Source organism: Pelodiscus sinensis, chromosome 1, assembly GCF_052426305.1.
Source record: "Pelodiscus sinensis isolate ZL-2025 chromosome 1, ASM5242630v1, whole genome shotgun sequence".
NCBI classification, from domain to species: Eukaryota; Metazoa; Chordata; order Testudines; family Trionychidae; genus Pelodiscus; species Pelodiscus sinensis.
The window spans coordinates 95,581,010-95,601,061 of NC_143052.1; the positions used below are offsets into that span (position 1 = coordinate 95,581,010).

At 45.0% G+C, this 20,052-nt stretch overlaps 1 protein-coding gene across 16 annotated transcripts in view; it reads left to right on the forward strand.

The window, feature by feature from the left end:
* Nucleotides 1-20,052, forward strand: part of RBFOX2 (RNA binding fox-1 homolog 2) — a 275,113-nt gene that overhangs the window by 57,694 nt on the left and 197,367 nt on the right. For all 16 annotated transcript variants that reach the window (XR_012906290.2, XM_075937907.2, XM_075937889.2 and 13 more), the window contains exon 2: nucleotides 7,755-7,805. Coding sequence is in view for 15 of the 16 variants with exons in the window: in XM_075937907.2 (XP_075794022.2) it covers nucleotides 7,755-7,805 (51 nt within the window). In the remaining variant the exon portion in view is untranslated. The remainder of the gene's footprint in view (nucleotides 1-7,754; nucleotides 7,806-20,052) is intronic.

A 20,052-nucleotide genomic window follows, 5' to 3' on the forward strand; every position in this document is an offset into this window, starting at 1 on the left:
TTGCTAGGGTGAGGCAGTTTAAAACGTACAAGTACTACAAAGCTTAATTTTGTCTCTTTTCCCCTCCCCACCAAACCAATTTTTGTTTACTTTGTTACTTTCTCTCAAACACTTTTATTTTGGTCATATATAGCAGTGTTTCTCAACCAGTGGTATGAGTATGCTTGGGGGTACTTGAGAGAACGTCAACACAACTGAAATTTAGAGAAAACTGAATTTTTGTTTTAAGTTTTACAGTGCTTTATTTTTTTTGTACTTTTTACACCTAAAAATGTCATTGCCTGCCCCGCTACGATTAAGTTGTTTAAACAAACGTGTTGCAATAATGGAAAAAAATGTTGTGCGTCTGAAAGCTATGGGTACTGGGGGTACTTATAATTTTTTTTAAAGGGGTACTTTATAAAAAAAAAGGTTGAAAAACACTGGTATATAGTACATCTATCTCTCTCATCTAGTGTTACAAGGAGTCTCTGTTCAGCCTTTCTGCATCTTGTCCAAGTAATACCTCTAGTCAATGTATGATATAAACAAGAGCATCCTCCAAATAACTACTTCTCCCCTTTTTCATTGACTTTATTCCTTTTTCCTCCACTGCCAGCCATACTGAAATTATCTATGCTTCTGACCTTGTTTCCTTTCCACAGCTTCTGTGTCTGCCAGTCTTTCTACTTTCCAGGGTACTGTGAGAATGTAGCCAATATTTCTAAAGCCCTTTGAAGATAAAGAACTGTAACAATACAGCACATCTGCAACACTGAGGATTTCAGGAGCAGAAGAGTCATTCATGTCTCTTGCCTTGCCAGCAGTAAATATTTTCTCTCTGTCTTTCTCAAGTGCCATGATATTTTGAATGTCATGATATTTTGATATGACCCTGACTATAACCATTACAATTAAATATAACAATCCTTGGTAATTTTGTTGAGTTGTACCCTACCTTTTTCAAAAGCAACCTATTCATGAATTTTTATTAAGATTTAATTATATAGTGAGTTTGAAGAATCTATTCCATTATTAGTTAGCTACGTCTACACTGGCATGAATTTCTGAAAATGCTTTTAATGGAAAAGTTTTCCGTTAAAAGCATTTTTGGAAAAGTACATCTAGATTGGCAAGATGCTTTTCTGCAAAAGCACTTTTTGCGGAAAAGCGTCCGTGGCCAATCTAGACGTGGTTTTCCGCAAAAAAGCCCCGATTGCCTTTTTCGCGATCGGGGCTTTTTTGCAGAAAACAGTATTATGCTGTCTACACTGGCCCTTTTGCGCAAAAGTCTTTCGGAAAAAGACTTTTGCCCAAACGGGAGCAGCATAGTTTTTCCGGAAAAGCACTGATGATTTTACATGAGATCGTCGGTGCTTTTCCGGAAATTCAAGTGGCCAGTGTAGACAGCTGGCAAGTTACTCCGCAAAATCAGATGATTTTGCGGAAAAACTTGCCAGTCTAGAGACAGCCCAGGATTGTAGAGCTGGAAGAAACCTTGAGAGGTCATCTAGTCCAGTGTTCCTCAACAACTGATCTGTGGACTGACACTGGTCCTTGGGATCTCCCTGACACACTTTAGGAAGGCAGCAAGCCAATTCCTGGTATCAAAAAGGTTGAGAAGCACTGACCTAGTCCACATCCCCCATTCTGAGGCAGGGCCAAATAAACCTAGACTATCTCTGATAGTAGTTTGTCTTATCTGTTCTTACATGCCTCCAATGGCAGAGATTCCACAAACACCCTTGGTAACCAAGTCTGGTAATTAACTACCCTTCTTGTTAGAAAGCTTTTCTCTCCTAAATCTCTCTGGCAGCAGGTTAAATCAGTAATTTTCTGTCCAGCATTCTGTGGGTATGGAAAAAATAAAGCATCGTCTTCTTTTTATAACAGCCTTTAACATATTTGAAGACTGTTATCAGGTGTCTCCTGTTATCTTTTTCTCAAGAATATACATGCCCAGGGTTTGTAACCTTTTTTCCTAGGTCAGATTTTCCAAACCTTTATTATTTTTGTTCCTCTTCTCTAGACTCTCCTCAATTTATTCACATCTTTCCTAAACTGTGGCACCCAAAACTGGAAATGATGCTCCTGCCTAAGCCTCACCAGTGTCAATTGGAGTGGTATAATTACCTCCCATGTATTCTGTACAACATTCCTGTAATACAACACAGACTCGTATTTGCCATTTTCACATGTCACATGTTGACTCAATGTAGGCTCAGCAGGATTCGTTTTAAATGATAAACACTGATTTCAGCTGACACATTGAAACTGATGGAAAAAGTAGCCAGCAGGAACAGCTCCTAACCCAGTGGTGCCTGTAGGGATTGAGAATTACATGCCCTGTGGTAGTGCAGTGACAGTGCAGCCGTGTGTCATGGACCTGCTCCCTCATTCCTGTGACAGCGGGTCTGCAGAGAGCTCCCTGCACTGTCACAAGTCCTGTGACACTTAATCCCTGCAGGCTCAATGTGTGGGAGGTCTTGGTGGGGCAGAGCAATGACTCCTGGCCGGGGCCAGCAGGAGGAGGACAAGCCCATAGGTGAAAGAGACCACCCAGCTCCTGAATGTCTGATTGTTGATCTCTCTGCAGTCCTGGAAGTGGGTCTCTGTGTTGTCCTGTCAGGACTGCAGTCTTCCACATACCTTGCACCTGCAGGAACCAGGTGCCACCAGTCCCATAACTGTGCACGGCTTCCTCTGCAGCCAGGCTGTCACAGTGCTGCTTGCTAGGCAAGAGTGTGGAATCTGTCCTTTGCCACCAACTGTGGAGCTCAGGACCACAGAGGGCTGCTGGTACTCCTCCTTGCTATCCTATCCTGCGGGGAAGTGTCTTTATTCTTCTGAGCCAGGATCACATCCTCCCCTTGTGCCCCTATGTCTTGGTCCCTTCAGCTGTGCAGGGAGCCTCCCAGAATCCTCCTATCAGTGCTGGGAGTCCTCTGCATTTCTGCTGTCTGTGCTGCTCTAAATTCACTTCTACCCCTTAATTTCCAGGAACTATGAAAATAAAAATCAGCAAAGACTGAATAAAAAATTCAGAAATCTATATAAACAGTAGGGGGTGTGTGGGGGTGTGTGTGTGTGTGCGTGTGCGTGAAAAATTGTACTAATTCAATTTGGGATCCACTATATACAGCGGTCTCCAACCTTTTTAAGCACAAGATCACTTTTTGAATTAAAGTATAAGGTAAGATCTACTTCAAACCCGAATACCCTTGTCCCGTCTTCTTCTTGCCCCTTCTTCGAGGACCCACTCCATCCTTCCTTCCTCCCCCATCCCTCTTCAATTTCACCAGGCTGGGGCAGAGAATTGGGATGCAGGTTTTGGTCTTGGATTAAGAGATTTGGAGTGTGAGGGGTTCTGAGCTGAGCTTGGGGTGCAGGAGGGGGTTCTAGGTGCAGGCTCTGGGAGGATGTTTGGATGCAGGGGTGCTTGGGGCTAAGGCAGGGACTTTGGGTGCAGGAGGGGGTTCATGATTGGGGTACAGTTTTGGGATGTGGGCTCCGGCTTGGGCACTGCTTACCTCAGGTGGCTCCTGGTTGGTGGTGCAGTGGGGCTAAGGCAAGCTCACCCATGTTCTTGCCCTGCACCACTCCCAAAAGTAGCCAGCAAACTCCATCCCAAGTCTTGTTGTGCCCCCTCTCTGCTCTGTGGAAATAGTATATAGAGTGGGAGATGGGGCACCTTGACATCAGCTCCTCTCCCCTGCCCTGCACAGAAAGCAGGAGGCTCCTGAGGGGTGCTGATGTCAAGGTTCCCTCTCTTCCATTCCATACCGTTACTCCTCGTGGAATGAGGAGTAACGGTAGTTCGAATTAGGATCTTTAATTCGAACTACCTACTCCGTGCCACGTGTAGCCGTGGGCACGGAGTTCGGACTAAGGGGGATTTAAAAATGGCGGCGCCTGGGAACATGCCAATGAAGCCCGGGATATTTAAATCCCGGGCTTCATTTGCAACTCCGCTTGCCCTAATTACCCTACCTAGCTCGAACTAACGAGCAAGTGTAGATGTACCCCTAGCCACTTCAGTTGTTTTCTTAAAAGCAGGATTGACAAATTTGGAAATTAAATTAAACTGTGAAACAGGAATAATCATCTTGCCTGTAGCGCAAATCTCAGCTTATCTTCAATGTGGGAGTGCTATGAGTGTTTGATGACATCCCTCCTAGAAACTAACCTTAGAGAGTGCCATAAACAAGATATGTCTACATGCAAATCAGGACCAGTTTAGTTACACTAATGCAAAGCCCTCTGTGGATGTAGAAATAGTGGTTTAAAATATAGATTGTCAATAAGTAGCCTATGGGCCAGAAGCAAATCACCAAGGTTAGCCCCTGGTGAGCCACCAGACTCTTTATTTGCCTGAGCATCTGCTGCTCTAAGCCCATGGGAGCTGCAGGAAGCGGTGTGGGCCGACAACTGCTTCCTGCAGCTCCCATTGGCCAGGGATGGCAAACTATGGCCAATGGGAACTGCAAGTGGCTGTACCTGTGGACATGCAGGTAAACGAAGTGTCTGGCAACTCACCATGGGCTAACCCTGGCAAATTGTGCTGGCCTGTGGGTTGCTTTTTGACCATCTCTGGTTTAGAATCTGATTATCAATTTAGCCTGCATTTTAAGGGCTTGTCTAAATGAGAGAATTTACCAGTATAATTGAATCTGCTTTTAAATCAATAAGGATAAACTGGTGCAAAAGGGAGTGTGGCTGCTACTTATTTCAATTTAAAATTGGCTCATTTTTATTTAGTCTCACATCAGTTAACAATCTGTGCTAAACTCAAAGAAACCACTCTTATACTGAAATAATTGTCTAGACAGCCTTTTCCTTTGGTTTAACTATATGGGTTTACATTTTCACTGTAAGTTACACACTTTGTGTGTAGACCAGATCCTATTCTTCTGCAAAAATCTGCATATTTTATTTGTCAAAATAACATAATATAATCACAGCAAAGTTAATGATTTTGATAATTTTATTTTAAAATCCCTGTCAACAAGTACGTTAACGATACAGAACAACAACAACAAAAGATTCCTCCAGGAGTAGAGAGTTAAAGAAATCCCTAGGACAACCCAGTACCAGTTGTGAGGTGCTGAGAAAAGCTACATGGAACCTAGCTGCAGTCAACCCCTGGCCTGGACATATACACCTCCTTCCCTCCAAAGCTCTGCCCTGAGTCATCTCCCATCCCCAGGAGGATGAAGATAAAGTTGGGCACCCAGAGCATGCAGACCCTTTATCCCTGTTGGGTTGGGCACTTGGTTTACTGTAAGGTGAAGAGCTGGGCTCTGCAGAGTCAAGTGGGCCCTAATGGCTGCCAGCAGCTTTGCTGCCCCAATGCTGGGGAAACTTGAAATTCTGTGCAGAATATTAATTCTGAGCAAATTCTGCTTTGCATAATGGCACAGAATTCCCCCAGGAACAATCTTTGGACTCAAAAACAGGGGTTTCCTTACCATTGTGAGACAAGTTAGAAGGTGGTTTGGCTAGGAACATCATTATATTTAGGCCTGGTGAATGAGCTAAGTTGTTGGGCTTGTGAGTGTTGCGACGGTTCAGATTCCCCTCCTGATTAGCTCACACTGTGTGCTGAGAACTGTAAACACATACCTTAGCAGAAATATGATTTTACATCTACAAGTGTCATTAGAGAGATACAGGACCATTCTGATATTGGCATAGAAGAATGGAACAATGGTAGAAGTTACATCATGTAGATAGTGGGGATAATTGAATGTAGTGTGGTGTAGGGATGTAATAGTATAGTCGATTAACCAATAACCAAAAGCCTATAGGTTAATGCTAAAGACTACATGCATATCCCCACTCCCCCCACCGGTACATTTTTAGCAGGCTGGCCAGCAGCTCAGCTTGCGCCACGTCCGGGACTTACCCCTGCTGCGGCTCTGCATTTAAAGTGCATTAGGAGGCAGGCAGCCTGGTTCTGTTCCAGAGCTCATGCTGGGTCCAGGAGCTCAGATCCTTCCTTCCCCCTGTACAGGGGCTGCTGCCATCCCGTGCCATCCGATCTCGGTAACAGGCAACCAGTCTGTGAAGGGAGCTGGTTTTTAAACTGGCTCCCCTTGCGAAACAGGTCCCATGTTGCATCCTGTGCTGCTGCCTCTAATAGAGAGGCAGAAACCTAGGTTGGCAGGGGGTTCTCCAGGAGTGGGGCCGGAGCACACTGGCTGCCAGTCCCACCCCTGGGGACTATAGAATAGTCGACTAACCAATAAGAATTTATAAGGTTAATCGACTATTCAATTAACCGATATTTAACATTCCTAGTATGATTGCAAAATAGTAATTACTGGTAAATATCGATAAACATGAGGTGTGTTGGCAGTAATAAAGTATCTTCTGCCACAAAGCAGTTGTCTTCATGGATGTTGTGGTCATGGAGTTCAGTCTCTCTGGATAAAGACCATCATTTTTTTGACTATTGTTCCACCTCATGCTCTCTCTAGGTCAGGAATGTCCTCATCATTAGACACTTTACACTTGAAATTGAATAGCATCAGTCAGAGGCTGTAAATTCTCTCCATCTAACTTCCAGCTGTTTCTAATAATGCAATTACTGCTGGAAACAGCAGTCCTGGCACAAGTTTGCTTTCAACAAATTGGTTCTGGTCAGCTTTGCCTAGTTTTTCCTCTAGGAACGAACAGCTCGGGTAACATGCAGAGCTTGTTAAGACTCCAGAACACCCCTTTGCTAAACAATGCCTACTGCAGTGTGTTAGCAACAATGTGAAAACTAACTCTGTGTAGGAGTGTGGAATTGCTACTTTCTTGTTACCAGTATTTTATTACTTCTGCCTACAACTCTTCCCCTGTGAGCCCCAGAGGGGAGCAATAGCAGAATGAAACTGAAGCTGTCCTATATATCCGTTTTATTCACGTCTTACTGCCTCCCCCTATTTTGGCAAGGGTAAGGTGAATCTGGCTAATTTCTCCCCTGATTTGAATTCACAAGCAGGAGAGATTCTCTTCCTATCTCCACGGAGAATAAAAAATGAAAGCGTTGTGTTCACCTAATCTCTGCTGTAGTCGTTAGAATAGGGGAGAGGCTAGGAAATTCCAATGATGAAGAGGATGTTGAAAACTCACATATCCTTCCGGTTAAGTCAGTGTGACAGGATTGCTGATATAAGAAGCAGTTTGAGAAACGAGTCCATTTGGAGATGAGGAAAGAAAAGCTAGAACATTGATTCTTTTTAGGAGTTCATGTGATAATACTGCTCAGGTTTAGTAAGATTAGAATTTAAACTGCACTGTCTAATATTATGTTCACATGCCACAGTGTAGCACAGTTATCAGGAAGGGGTTTCACACCTTTGCTGCCATTGTTTAGTTAGATGAAGAGAGTTTTCTCTAAGACTGGGTTAATTGTGTGGCAGCTCACAGCAGTTTACACTGTAATTATTCTAGCTCCACAATGGAAAAAGAGACATTAAAAAAAAGTTCTGTGGAAAATACCAAAACTGTGAGAGACATCTTACAGGAAAGGAAGTCGGAATAGCTTTATGATTATTTCATGCCTGTGGTCTCTTCTTCATGCATTCTGGAATATGTAGTTTCAGACTATTTTGTATCTAGGTGCATTGACTCACACAGAAAATTGAACATGTCATAAGAAGATTGTGATGTTACCTGCCTTTTTCCCTCAAATCCCTCAGATCATTGAATCATTGTATTCATCTTATAATCACTTGTTTCTATTCCTTACAACCATTGCATTTATCTTTTTTGTTCTTCTCTTGCAGAATGAGCCGCTGACCTCAGGTTATCATGGATACCCTGCGAGGGACAATCAAGTAAGTGTTTGATTACAGTAAACGTGTGCGTGTGCGTGTGTGTGTGCGCGCACGCATGCACGCACGCACTTGCAGATGATCTGTCAAACTGCTTCCTGCCACTGTTTTGTTTGAGCATGGGGACTGTTTTATTTCAGTGGTTGAACACTTATGGAGGTATACAGTAAATTAAACACATTTTAATGGCCAAGCCCAGCAAAGGTGGCAGTTGCCTTGGGGCCTGGTGATTCAAAGAGGCCCAGGGCTCCAGCTGGCAGTGGCTGGAGCTCTGGACCCCTTTAAATTGCTGCTGGAGTGCTGCTCTGCAGAGCTCTGAGGGCTGGGTGAGGGGGCCGGGGAGATGCCGTCATCCAGGCAATGCTGAGGGCTGGCTGCTCTCAGCCCTGTCCCTTCAGGGGACGCAGAGCTGCTGCCCCCAACTTTGCCCCGGGGCCTGTGGTGGCTTTTGGCTCAATCCTTTGCTCTGTTCTTATTGCTGTGGCTCTAGCAGCTGAGGAGAGATGCAGCACAGTTGTTGTCTGAGAGGTCTCCTCACTTGCAGTGCTGCTATAACAGGGAATAAAAAACACAACAACGGCCATATTGGGTCAGACCAAAGGTCCATATAGCTTAGTATCCTGTCTGCCAACAGTGGCCAATACCAGATGCCCCAAAGGGAGTGAGCAGAACAGGTAACCATCTGGTGATCCCTACCCTGTTGCTCATTCCCAGCTTCTGACAACCGGAGGTTACAGACACCATTCCTGCCAGCTGTGGCCCAGTATGGGTTGCTTCTAGCTCTTACGAATTTTTCTTAATGCTTTTTGAGTCCTCAGGACCCAGACACCAGCCAAATAAAGATGATGTTCAGTTCATTATCGCCATCACATCATCTCCTTCCCACTGTATTAGAAGGTGAGAAATGCAAGCTAATGAGTCTGTGAAGAGCAGGCCAGGAGAAGACCATCATAAATTCTTTTTATTTTTTCATTGTGAGGCTATTTATCACCCTTTATCCCTTGTAGCTTATGGGTCAACATGGTTCAGGAAGTCCTGAATCTTGTCTGAAACCTTGATTTTAACTAAAGAATTGAAATGTCTAGAAATTTGTGAGGGACCTAAGCAAGGAGTATGGGCATTTGCACAGTAGAAGTGCAATTATGTGTGCATCTTAACCCTCCCCTAAACAAACACAACCTCCCAAACTCTGTTGTTGGGACACCAAGTCATGGGTTAGCGGAGCTTATATCCATGCATTCAACACTGCAGAACTGTTTGTATCTGTGTATTCCTGGGGAATTTGGAACATTCTTCCACAGTGGATCCATGAGGGTGAGGGGCACCAGAGCCTGTGGTGCAGTGTAGAGTCTTTCATTTCCTACTGCACAAAATGCTGTGGGGAAAAAGGTGGTCCATTCATACTAGCTACGCAGGCACAGCTAGGGGATTCCCAAGTACCTGGCAGAAAGAAAAGCCTTGTCTAACTGTAGTTTGGCACTGTAGCCACCAGTATGCCTTGTTTTAACTTGTAAGACCCTTAATCGGAGCAAGTACAATTGCAAGCCTTGCCACCACTGAATCATACACTGAGTTTCTCTACACTATTGTAGAGATTTTATAGACAGCAAATAAGTGTTGAAGCTATGTTGGTTAAGTTAGTTTTGCCAGTGCAGAGTTATAACACTCTTGGCCCTACCATTAAATAGCAGATGTGGCAGTTCAGAGTACTGGCACTGCCATCAATCATGTAACTCTTCTTCTGGCGGTATGTGGGTCTGAGAACACTTGCATTGGTACTCATCTGATCTCAGCTGTCTCCATCCGTCTTCCAACTCCTGCCATTCAGGGCCCTCCGGAGAGCAACTGGGACACTATATGAACAATCTCTTGAATGTTCTCCCTCGCTTTGCACCCAAACGCCTGGGACTGTAATGACCTCACGAGGATTTGACTGTGCCCTGTTGTACACACTTTCCTAGTGGGGGCCCTGGAATTCTAAACCATCTCTTAAATGCATTATTATTTTGCTTAAAAGACAGTAGCTCCCAGAGGCCCCAGTTAAGAGGGAGATCCATTGAACTAGTCACTGTGCAAATGTAGAAAGAGTGTGTCTGCTCTATATGTTTATAATCTAAATAAGGTTAAGGTGGGACTGGTGGGTATAGAATACAAGGGAGGGGGGAAGGGAAAATATAAGGGTGATCATAATGGAAACATAGCATTGAATATATTAGCCAAATGTAGTAGGTTTCATGGTGGTTGGCTTTGTTTATAAGGTGAGTGACAGAAAATCAATCATGCAACAAATTAAAATGACTTATTGAATAAATATTCAGACTCAAATCAAAGATCTTTCTCAAGAACTGTCAGCCAAAGGAGCTAGAATTCCTCATAGCTTAGGCCCAGAATAAGTCTGGCAGCTGCTTGGGAGGAGAAATTGGTGGGTCTATACCAGGACATTGGCAACTATGAAACTCTAGTCTTTGGTCTTCATGGGTACGTCTACACTACAGCGCTAATTCGAACTAACTTAGTTCGAATTAGTTAATTCGAACTAAGCTAATTCGAACTAACGCGTCTAGAACTAAAAACTAGTTCGAATTAGCGTTTTGCTAATTCGAACTAGCAAGTCCACATTGAGTGGACCCTGAACAGGGCTTAAGGATGGCCGGAAGCAGTGCCGGCAGGGCATCAGAGGAGGACTTAGAGCGTGGAGATGCTGTCTCAGGCTAGCCGAGGGCTGCGTTTAAAGGGTCCCGACCCCCACCCTGGACAGACAGTTCTAAGGGGTGCCCCGCTTGCAAAGCAGTCCTGGCTTGGATTGCCCGGAGTACCCACACTGGGCACATCACACCACTCGGCCATCAGCCCAGCTGCACTTGCCGCAGGCTGCCATCTGGGGAGAGGGGGCAATCGGGGGGCTGCAGGAGAGCTTCCACCCCCAGAAGCCCGCAGAGCCAGCCCAGTCCTCCCCATCGGGGGCTCGTACCCCATTCCTCCCTCACCTCCTTCCTCTTACCCTTCCCTAGCCCCTTTTCTTGATGTACAAAATAAAGATAACGTTTGTTCCAAAATTGACTCTGTCTTTATTGAACAAAACTGGGGGAGACTGGGAAAAGGAGGTGGGAGAGGGGAAGAGAGAGGCTGGGAGAGGGGAGGGCAACTAACATGATCAGGGGTTGGGAACAGGTCCCATATGAAGAGAGGCTACAGAGACTGGGACTGTTCAGCTTAGAAAAGAGGAGATGAAGCGGGGACAGGATAGAGGTCTCTAAAGGCAGGGGTTGGGTGGAGAGGGTGCATACAGAAAAGTTCTTCATGAGTTCCCGTAAAGAAGGACTAGAGGACACCAAAGGAAAGGAATGGGTAGCAGGCTTGAAACTAGTAAGAGAAAGTTGTTCTTCCCAAAGCAAATAGTTAACCTGTAGAACTCCTTGCTGCAGGAGGCTGTGAAGGCTACAACTAGAACAGAGTTGAAAGGGAAGTGAGATCAAGTCATGGAGGTTGGGTCCATGGAGTAGTCTTAGCCAGGGGGTAGGAGTGGTGTCCCTGCCCAAAGTTTGTGGAAGACTGGAGAGGGATGGCATGAGACAAATGGCTTGGTCACTGTCTTCGGTCCATCCCCTCCAGGTTCCCTAGGGTTGGCCACTGTCGGCAGACAGGCTACTGGGCTAGATGGACCTTTGGTCTGACCCAGGACGGCCATTGTAAGCTCAGGGCTCAGGGTCGGGGGTCTCAGTGAACCCCCTTGATTTTCATGCACACCTGCTCCTGGGTGGCCAGGCTGGCAGCTCTCCTGCCCTAGACGGCCACTTTCCTGTGCCTAGTGCGGAGATCGTGGATGAGGTCCACGATGTCCGCACTAGCCCAGGAAGGTGCCCGCCTCTTGCGGTCCAGGACAAGCTCCTGGGAGCCGCCAGCCTGGTCCCGGGAAGAGGGGGTGGGCTGGGGGACATCGGGTGGGTGGCTCTGTGCTGTGCCAGGTGCAGGGTCTGCTGGCTGGGTGCTGGCAGGCTTGCACCTGGCACGGGCACCGGGGCCGGGAGGGGGGCATAGAGTTTCCCTGGTGTTGGCCAGAGTGGCCACCAGGGAAACCTGGGGAGGGCTAGCCTCCCACTAGTTCGAATTAAGGGGCTACACACTGCAGGTGGGAGGACACTGCAGGTGGGCACAGGACCAGTGGAACAGACTGCAGATGTGCTTTCAACTCTATGCAGTGCAGCCTCTCCACAAAGGTCAACTATTAATGCGTATAAAAACATAAGACTGACCATACTAGGTCCATCTAGTCCAGTATCCTGTCTTCCGCCAGTAGCCAATGCAGGGTGCCCCAGAGGGAATGAACAGAATAGGCAATCATCAAGTGATCCATCCCCTGTCACCATTCCCAGCTTCTGAAAAACAGAGGCTAGGGACACGATCTTGCCCATCATGGCTAATAGAGGATAGGGTCCATCAATGGTTATGAACTTATCTAGGGCCGCTGCTTTTTTTTTTTTTTAAACCTCATAATAGTCATGGTGACACTACATTCTCTGGCAAAGAGTTCCACAGGTTGACTGTGCATTTCGCAAACTTACTGTGGTTGTTTTAAACCTGATGCCTATTAATTTCATTTGGTGACCCATAGCTCTTGTGTTATGAGGAGCAATGAATAGCAATTCCTTATCTACTTTCTGTACACGAGTCATGATTTTATAGACCTCAGTCATATCCCCTCACAGTTCTCTTTTTTCCAAACAGAAAAGCCCCAATGTTAATCTCGCCTCAAACTGAAAAGCTCCAATGTTAATCTCTCCTCATCCAGAAACTATTCCAAATCCTGAATCATTTTGTTGTCCATTTCCAATTCCAATGTATCTTTTTTGAGATGGGGTGATCACATCTGCACTCAGTATTGATGTGGGCTTACCATGGATTTACATAGAAGCAATATTATATTTTCTATCTTATCTATTGCTTTCTTAATAATTCCCAACAGTCTATTCGGTTTTTTAACAGCCGCTGCACACTGAGTGGATATTTTCAGTGAACTGTCCACAGTGACTCTAAGCATGGTAACAGCTAATTTAGACCCCATCGTTTCGTATGTATAATTGGGATTCTGTTTTCCAATGCATATTACTTTGTGTTTATCAGCATTAAATTTCATCTGTCATTTTGTTGCCCAGTCCTCTCGTTTTGAGAGATCTTTTTGTAGCTCTTTGCAGTCTGTCTGGGACTGTACTCAAGATAGTTAAGTTATTTTGTGGAAATTTCCTGGTAGGACAAGCAACCTCACTTTTTAACCATCATGTTTTCACTTTAGTATACTTCTCTGTAAAATGATTTTCCTTACATTTTTGCTCCTCATTATTACTTGATCTGTTAGGGTTTTTTCTTAGTCTCACTTTTGGCTTTGAGGCAGATGAAATTCAGACCTGGCTTTCACTAATGAGATTTTAAGGCTTTTAGCTAATCTGATTGGAGGCCTCTAATCTGATCCCAGCAGAGAGCAAAGTCCTTTGGTAGCCTCAGGCTGGGTCTGGTGTTATAGAGATGGCTTTGTGCAATCTATCACCTGGTTCTTTGCAGTGCAGGGTGAGGGAGACCATGTTTAGTAATTCAGGCTCCATGCTAAAGTAATTCTGAGATGCAAAAGCAGCAAGTTGGTCTGTTTAATGCGATTTCTCCCCACACTTCTGACTGGGAGCTGGATTTGAACAGATGATGTAGGCTTGGCTCCACAGAGGGGCATAGGTGTTGTAATAGTGATCTTTTACTTCAAGACCTTAGGTGCAAAGAGAGTTTGGGTGCCTGTAGGCTTCAACAGCAGCCAGGCAAGAGTTTTGTAGCTCTGAGTGGTGTGTAAGTTAGGGAGTTAGGTGCCTAAATACCTTTATGTAGCTAGGCCTTACTGTTTAAAAGCTGCATCGTACCCAAAGAACTGAAAGTGAACAACCCATTATGATTAACTTTTTTGGGACATCATGTTTATGTCTCTCTAAAAACTGTGCTGTTTTTTTACCAAGTCATTTTTTTTTTTTTTTTTTTAGCAGAAATGGCAAACTGAATTTTACTTTCTGGGTAAAAGTGCTCAGGGATAACTCAACCTTTCTTCCATAGCTTCCTGTATGCTTTTTTTCACACCTTTGAACTGGGCAACTAATGTCTGTAAACATTTTATTGTGTAGTTCTTACACCATCTAGTGGATAAACCTTATGCAAACATTTTTTACTATTTCAGATTTGTCTCCTCCCTTCCATAAAACTGTTGAGGGCCTCAGTGGGTATGTATATGCTGCAATGTAAGCCCAGGGTTAGTGGGATTCAAGTCAACCTACCTGTGTTGGGGGACCCTGGGCGTAAGCACTTACATTGTGTTTGTTCCCCGACGTTAAGAATTTTTTTCCATTATGCTTGAACCCAGACCTCTGGCAATGTGCAGACCTGAGTCAAAGTAGCTATATCCCAGAGTCCTTAGCAACCCTCCCCTTCCCCTAACGTGGCCCTAGGAACTTGGTTCACTGTGGAAAAAGTCCCCCTCGTCTCATGTTATCAGGAAGCTGCTTGCTTTGCACATGGTTTGATTGGTTCACTCTCCATTGAAAATCCAGGAGGCTCTTTGATAGTGTGTTTGCAGATCGGTGCTCAGAACTGAATGGGTTACAGCAGGAGTGGGGAACATTTTTGGGGTCAGGGGCTGTTGACCTACAGAAAAATCAGTTGGGGGGGGGGGGGGGGGCTGCACACAAGTGAAAAGCAAAAACAAAACAAAAAAACCCCTAACTGATATGACCCCTGACTGAGGAGAAAGATACTCTCCACATACCCCTTGCACACCAGAGCCTAATGGGGCACAGGCTAGTAGATTTTGTGTGCTCCAGTCCCACAGTAGGCGCAGGCTCCCCAGTGCTGGGGGAGGGAGCCCTGAGCCTTGGGGGCTGGATCCAGGCAAGCCAGGGGCTGCAACTGGCCCCTGAGGTTCCCCACCCCTGTGTTAGTGACTTGAGCTGCTGCAGTTTGCCAAGGTGCGTATGTGAGCATGCTTGTGTCTTCAGCACAGTGGATTGCAGGTCGTTGGGTTAGAGAGAATTAAGGAAGTTGTCCTATGAAATTGTGAATTACTGCTGGTTGACTCTAGAGATGTTAAATATCGATTAATTGGCTAATCAAATAGTCAACGTAATTTGCATTGACTATTTGATTAGTCGATAGGACACCTCTGCCTTTGAAGTGTAGCAACAGCCTCAGGGCTGTTGCTACACATCAAAGGCAAAAGTGCTGTGGGGAGCACAGGGCCAGCAAGAGACTCAAGCAGTTCCCCACTGGCTTTGTGCTCCCCATGGCATTTCAAAGCGGTCGTGCCTCATGGAGCCTCATTGGGTCAGCTGGGGACTCTGCCGCTTTGAGGGGACTCCCAGCTGGCCCCGGGCTTCACACAGTGTTTCAAAGTGGCAGACCCCCATGGTGCTGCCATTTTGAAATGCTGCATGCAGCCTGGGACTAGCTGGGAATCCCCAGCTGGCACCAGTCTGCATGTGGCATTTCAAAGTGGCAGCGCTATGTGGAGCCCAGGGTCTTCTGAAGCACCCCTTTTCTCCCCGCCCTTGCTGCCTTTTTCTGATAGCGGCGGCAAAGGAGGGGGAAGTGACTAGTCAACTAGCTTGTCGATTGTCTGATAAGCATTTGTTTATCAGATAGTTGAATAGTCGTTCACATCCCTAGTTGACTCCCAGCATGTATGTCAAGTGGAACTGCGGCTACACTGCAAAGAAATAGGGTTTGGATCCTGCATCCTGGCTTGACTTGAGCTCAGACCCTGGATTAGCACAATGCAGTGTAAATTCAAGGGGAGTTAGCCGGGCTCAAGCATGGGCTTATATTGCAGTGTAGACATACCCACTGATGCAATGTGGGGTTACTTAGCTCTGTGGTACAGTGTGTATCCTAAATCTTCTCCATATATTTAACTCTTTTTAGCTTTGTAGATGCTAAATTGCTTTGTAGAGGAATAAATTGAAATGGGGATTTCTATGGAAGCCATATTTGTTGCAATCTCAGTAATACCAGCCAAGTATATTACAGTCTGACTTACGATGGCCACCTCTCTGGGCCGCTCCAGTGGGCTCCCAGTGTCCTGCTTCAGGCTTTTCCTGCCTGAGCAGTCACTTATGCTTGAAACAATGGGAGCAACAAGAGTTGGTGAGTGTTTGTGGCCCATCCATCAGGGCACAGGATTGGTGAGAGCTTTATTTGTTTGAAGGGGAAAAGGAAACGCTTATATTAGGGGCTGTGTTTGAGCTGTGGCTGTGAGGTTGGGGATCAAGGTGGGCAGGACTGCAAGCTTTTCTAGTAATTGTACATTTGTTCTTTGGGTGACTGGTGCAGTCATCTAAAGACACCAAAGTCACCTAGTCCACAAAAGGATAGCACAGGTAGCAGCAATACAGACTTCCTCTGTGGTTGTGTCTCCTTGTTGATGTGAAGGGGGACCACCTGGATGGGTGAAGGGAATTCATTCTGTATGTGCTAGTTTCCCCTCTACTGAGCCTGCTAACAAAAGGAACCAGTTGTGGTGGAGGTTTCTGTGATGTGACTACCTGCCCCTTAGGCACTGAACTGAGACTTCCAGAGCTCATTTTGTGTCTCCTGCCAAGCCAGCTCTTAGATATTATAGCATGTCTACACAAGGAAATTGAACTTCCTTACTATAGTGGAATAACTCCCCCATGTGGATATTTTGTTCTGGAATAAATGTGACTTTATTCTAGAATTAATTACTCCGAATTATTCCCATTACCTCAAAATAGTAATTCTGTTAGGGTATGTCTACACTTGCACGCTGGTTCAAACTGGGGATGCAAATGTAGGTGACCGAAATTGCTAATGAAGTGGGGATTTAACTATCCCGCGCTTCATTAGCATAATCTCGCTTGCATGCTATTCTGATCACCAGCTGATTTGAACCAGGAAGTGCGCTCGGGGCCGCATTAGTTCGAATCAAACTCCTTGGTTCGAACTAACGTTACTCCTCAAAAAAATGTTCGAACTAGGGTGCAAGTGTAGACGTACCCTTATAGCTATGCCAGTGACTTGCCCTGTGCTGTATTTCTCTAGTGCTTTTCATGCCGAAGTACTTTATAAACCATGTCTGTGATTTGCTTCAGCCACTTTTGGGGTGAAGTTTGCCCTTTCCCCAGTGTCAATTGAACATGTTGCTCTGCCTCATTTTGTTCCAGACAGCTGAGTAGCATTGCTGTGTGCCATGGTCTGCAGGCAGAATATAATTGCATTCATTGGAACTGGGCCACAAAAGTGATCTTCAGCTGTCATAAAGAGCTAGGGTTCAGAATATTAGTCTGAAACCTCATTTAAAAGATTACACCTCCAGGAATACAGAGTTCTATCATCGTACTGAAAGTACCATCTATCACATGACAACTGCTACTTCATGCCATTTCCCTTGCTGGTTTCCCATCCAAATTCTTGCTAGGCCTGACCTTATTTTTCTTGTGAGTGCAGAATATAGTCCAAGGCAGTATGGTTGGCTGCATATGGTAACTGCTTGTAACAACTTTCAGTTTCTCTGCCCTTTTGATCTGATGTTAACTTTTTTCCTGGAGGTTATCTAATCCAGTGGTTCCCAACCTTTTTTCGCTGTGCCATTTCTAGTGTTACTGGGAATGCCCCTGCCAGCTTGACCTCTCGTGCACAGGATATGCAAGGCACTGCTGTGCAGAGAACTTTATTTTCAGAACATAATTGTGCCATCCATGCAGCAGAAGAGTTTGCTGTTTTGACATAGTTCAAGGGATAGACGTCTAGGGGTTTTGGGAACCCCGTTTTGGGAACCACTAATCTAATCAATTTCCAACTGAGCCCCTGATCTCTTGCGTTCTTATTTTTTTAAATGTATATTAGGTTTCCTGAGCAATTTAGCCATAAATGTTTGTGTTTGCTCGCTCCTGCTCATGGTTGTGACCCAGTCTGGATGAGCCACGCATCACTGGCAGAAGCTTTGAAAACAGGCAGTCTCTTGTGCTGCTTGATCCCTTTCTGGCAACTGGAAAATTCACAGATCTGTGCCTGGCTCTTATAGGCTCCTCACAGCCCCTCCACTTCCTCCTCTAGCAGGGAGTAACAGTGGGAGACTGATCTCTGCATTGCCCTCTAACAGATTTGGTCTGGGTCTGTTTCCTATACCTTGGTTGTCCTGTGCCCTTTAGAGGAGGGGGGATGTGTAGCAGTATGAATTGGGATTCCACATTGGTATTACTTTCTTACAGGACAATACTTACAATCTCTGTGATTCAAAGTGTCCACATGAGGGAGTGGGGAAAATAGCCTCATTTGTGTGTCAGTCATGGTAGAACCTAGGAGCCCCAGTCATGGCATAGGACCCTATTGTGCTAAGTGCCGTACAAACAAAGAACTTCCTATTTTGGAACTTGTCTACACAGGGAGTTTTCTGGGATACCTATTTTTGACTGACACCATGTGTGCCTATAGTTATTATGTAATAAAATAACAAAATCCTCCTAGACAAAGGGAGAAATCTAGGAAGCAATCCTGCTGAAAGATATTGAGGAGTGATATTGAAGAGTAGATTAAAATATAGCATGGTCTCAATAACAAACGGATTTAATTTAAAGGTGCATATATAAAGACTTTTAATCGAGTAGGAAGGTGAAAAGACTCACTTGAGACATCTCTGATACAAAGATGTCGCTTAATATGCCCAGGACTTTCTATTCAGCACCAGTGAAGTATTGACAGATTGGAAGGAGTTAAAAGCAACATAAATCATGAAGTTTTGGAAGAAAAAAGTAAGGGTCAAATATTCCTTAGGGAAAGAAACTATAGGGAAGAGCCAGCCGTACACTAAAGGCACATGGTGTTGCATGTGCTGAGGATCTTAATGCAGGTGCTGCTGCATGGATGAGGGTAGAAGGAGAAGAGGGAAGATGGGACCCACCTCTTTGCCTCCAGTATCACCTACCCTTGGACTTGGAATTGTGCAGAGGAGACCCCTCTGGGGGTACTAGCAGGATTCACATCAATCCCAACCGTCACCCCAGCCATGAACCTACATTGGGCCATCCAGCTCGTTTCCATGCCAATGTGTGAGTATTCTCTCCAGCACAGCTTTGCATGTTCCAAACAGTGGGACCACCACTCTACCCATTGGTAAACTGGGCTTATAAATCTCACTGTCAGAAAGCTAGTATTCAGCCTAGATTTCCCTGCTCTCGGTTTGAGCTCATTATTCCTAGTGTAAACCCCACTGTAAACAACAAGGTTGAGGAATATGGGGGTCAGAATAGGAGTACTGAGTTCAAATTGAGAACAGGGAAGTCTAGCCGGACAAGGGGTCAGACTAAGGCTCATGGGGTCAGAACTAAAAATGTGTAAACTTAATGTCTGTCTTGTGTAGGGTTATTTTTTCTTAGGAATATTTAGCATGCTACTCAGTAAGGGGAGTAAAACTCCATGGAAAAGGGAAGTTGTCAGCTCTCTGCTTTTGTCTGTAATTCTATTGTTTGATACCTTCTGAACTGAAAAAAACCCAACACTTGAGTATCTTACATTTATTTAACAATTTTGATCCTGAAAGAGCCAAAGACACTGTACAAACTTCCTCTGGATATCTATAAATATCTGCACACATCACTGAAACCACCTCGTAGCTGACTGCAACATTTTTTTAAACTATTTGCTGCAACATCTCACAGCAGTAGAGAATTCACTTTCAGTCCTAAAGTCTCAGTTCTGACATGATCCACACAGTAGCCAGCACAAAAGAAAGGATTTTGGAGGAGGCATCACCTCTGCCTGTATATGAGATTGATGTCATTACGTTTCTTGAAAATGCTACTGACAAGAACCAATGAAGGGCCTGCCTGCTGTGTGCCACGTGGGAGGAGATAGTTGATCTGTGTGGCTGTATCTATGCTTTGCCGGAAGAGGGCACCCAGTGCATAGCAAGTGCCAGATGTTACAGTGGAAATCATTCAAGACTCCAGAGCTGGATCTGTCTACTACAGAATGCATGTGCAGAAAAGCCAAGGGTAGGAGTGCAAAGTTTCCTCCTTCCACTCCAGAAAGTCATTCTCATTTTCTAAGCCTTTTAGACTCTTCTGTCCCCACAAATTCGTTATATTCAGTGCTGTTGTAATGTGTTGGTCCCAGAGTATGACACACACAGTGTAGGTAGGTAATATCTTTTATTGGACTAATTTCTGTTGGTGAAAAACATGCTTTTGAGCTTATGCAGAGCACCTCTTCA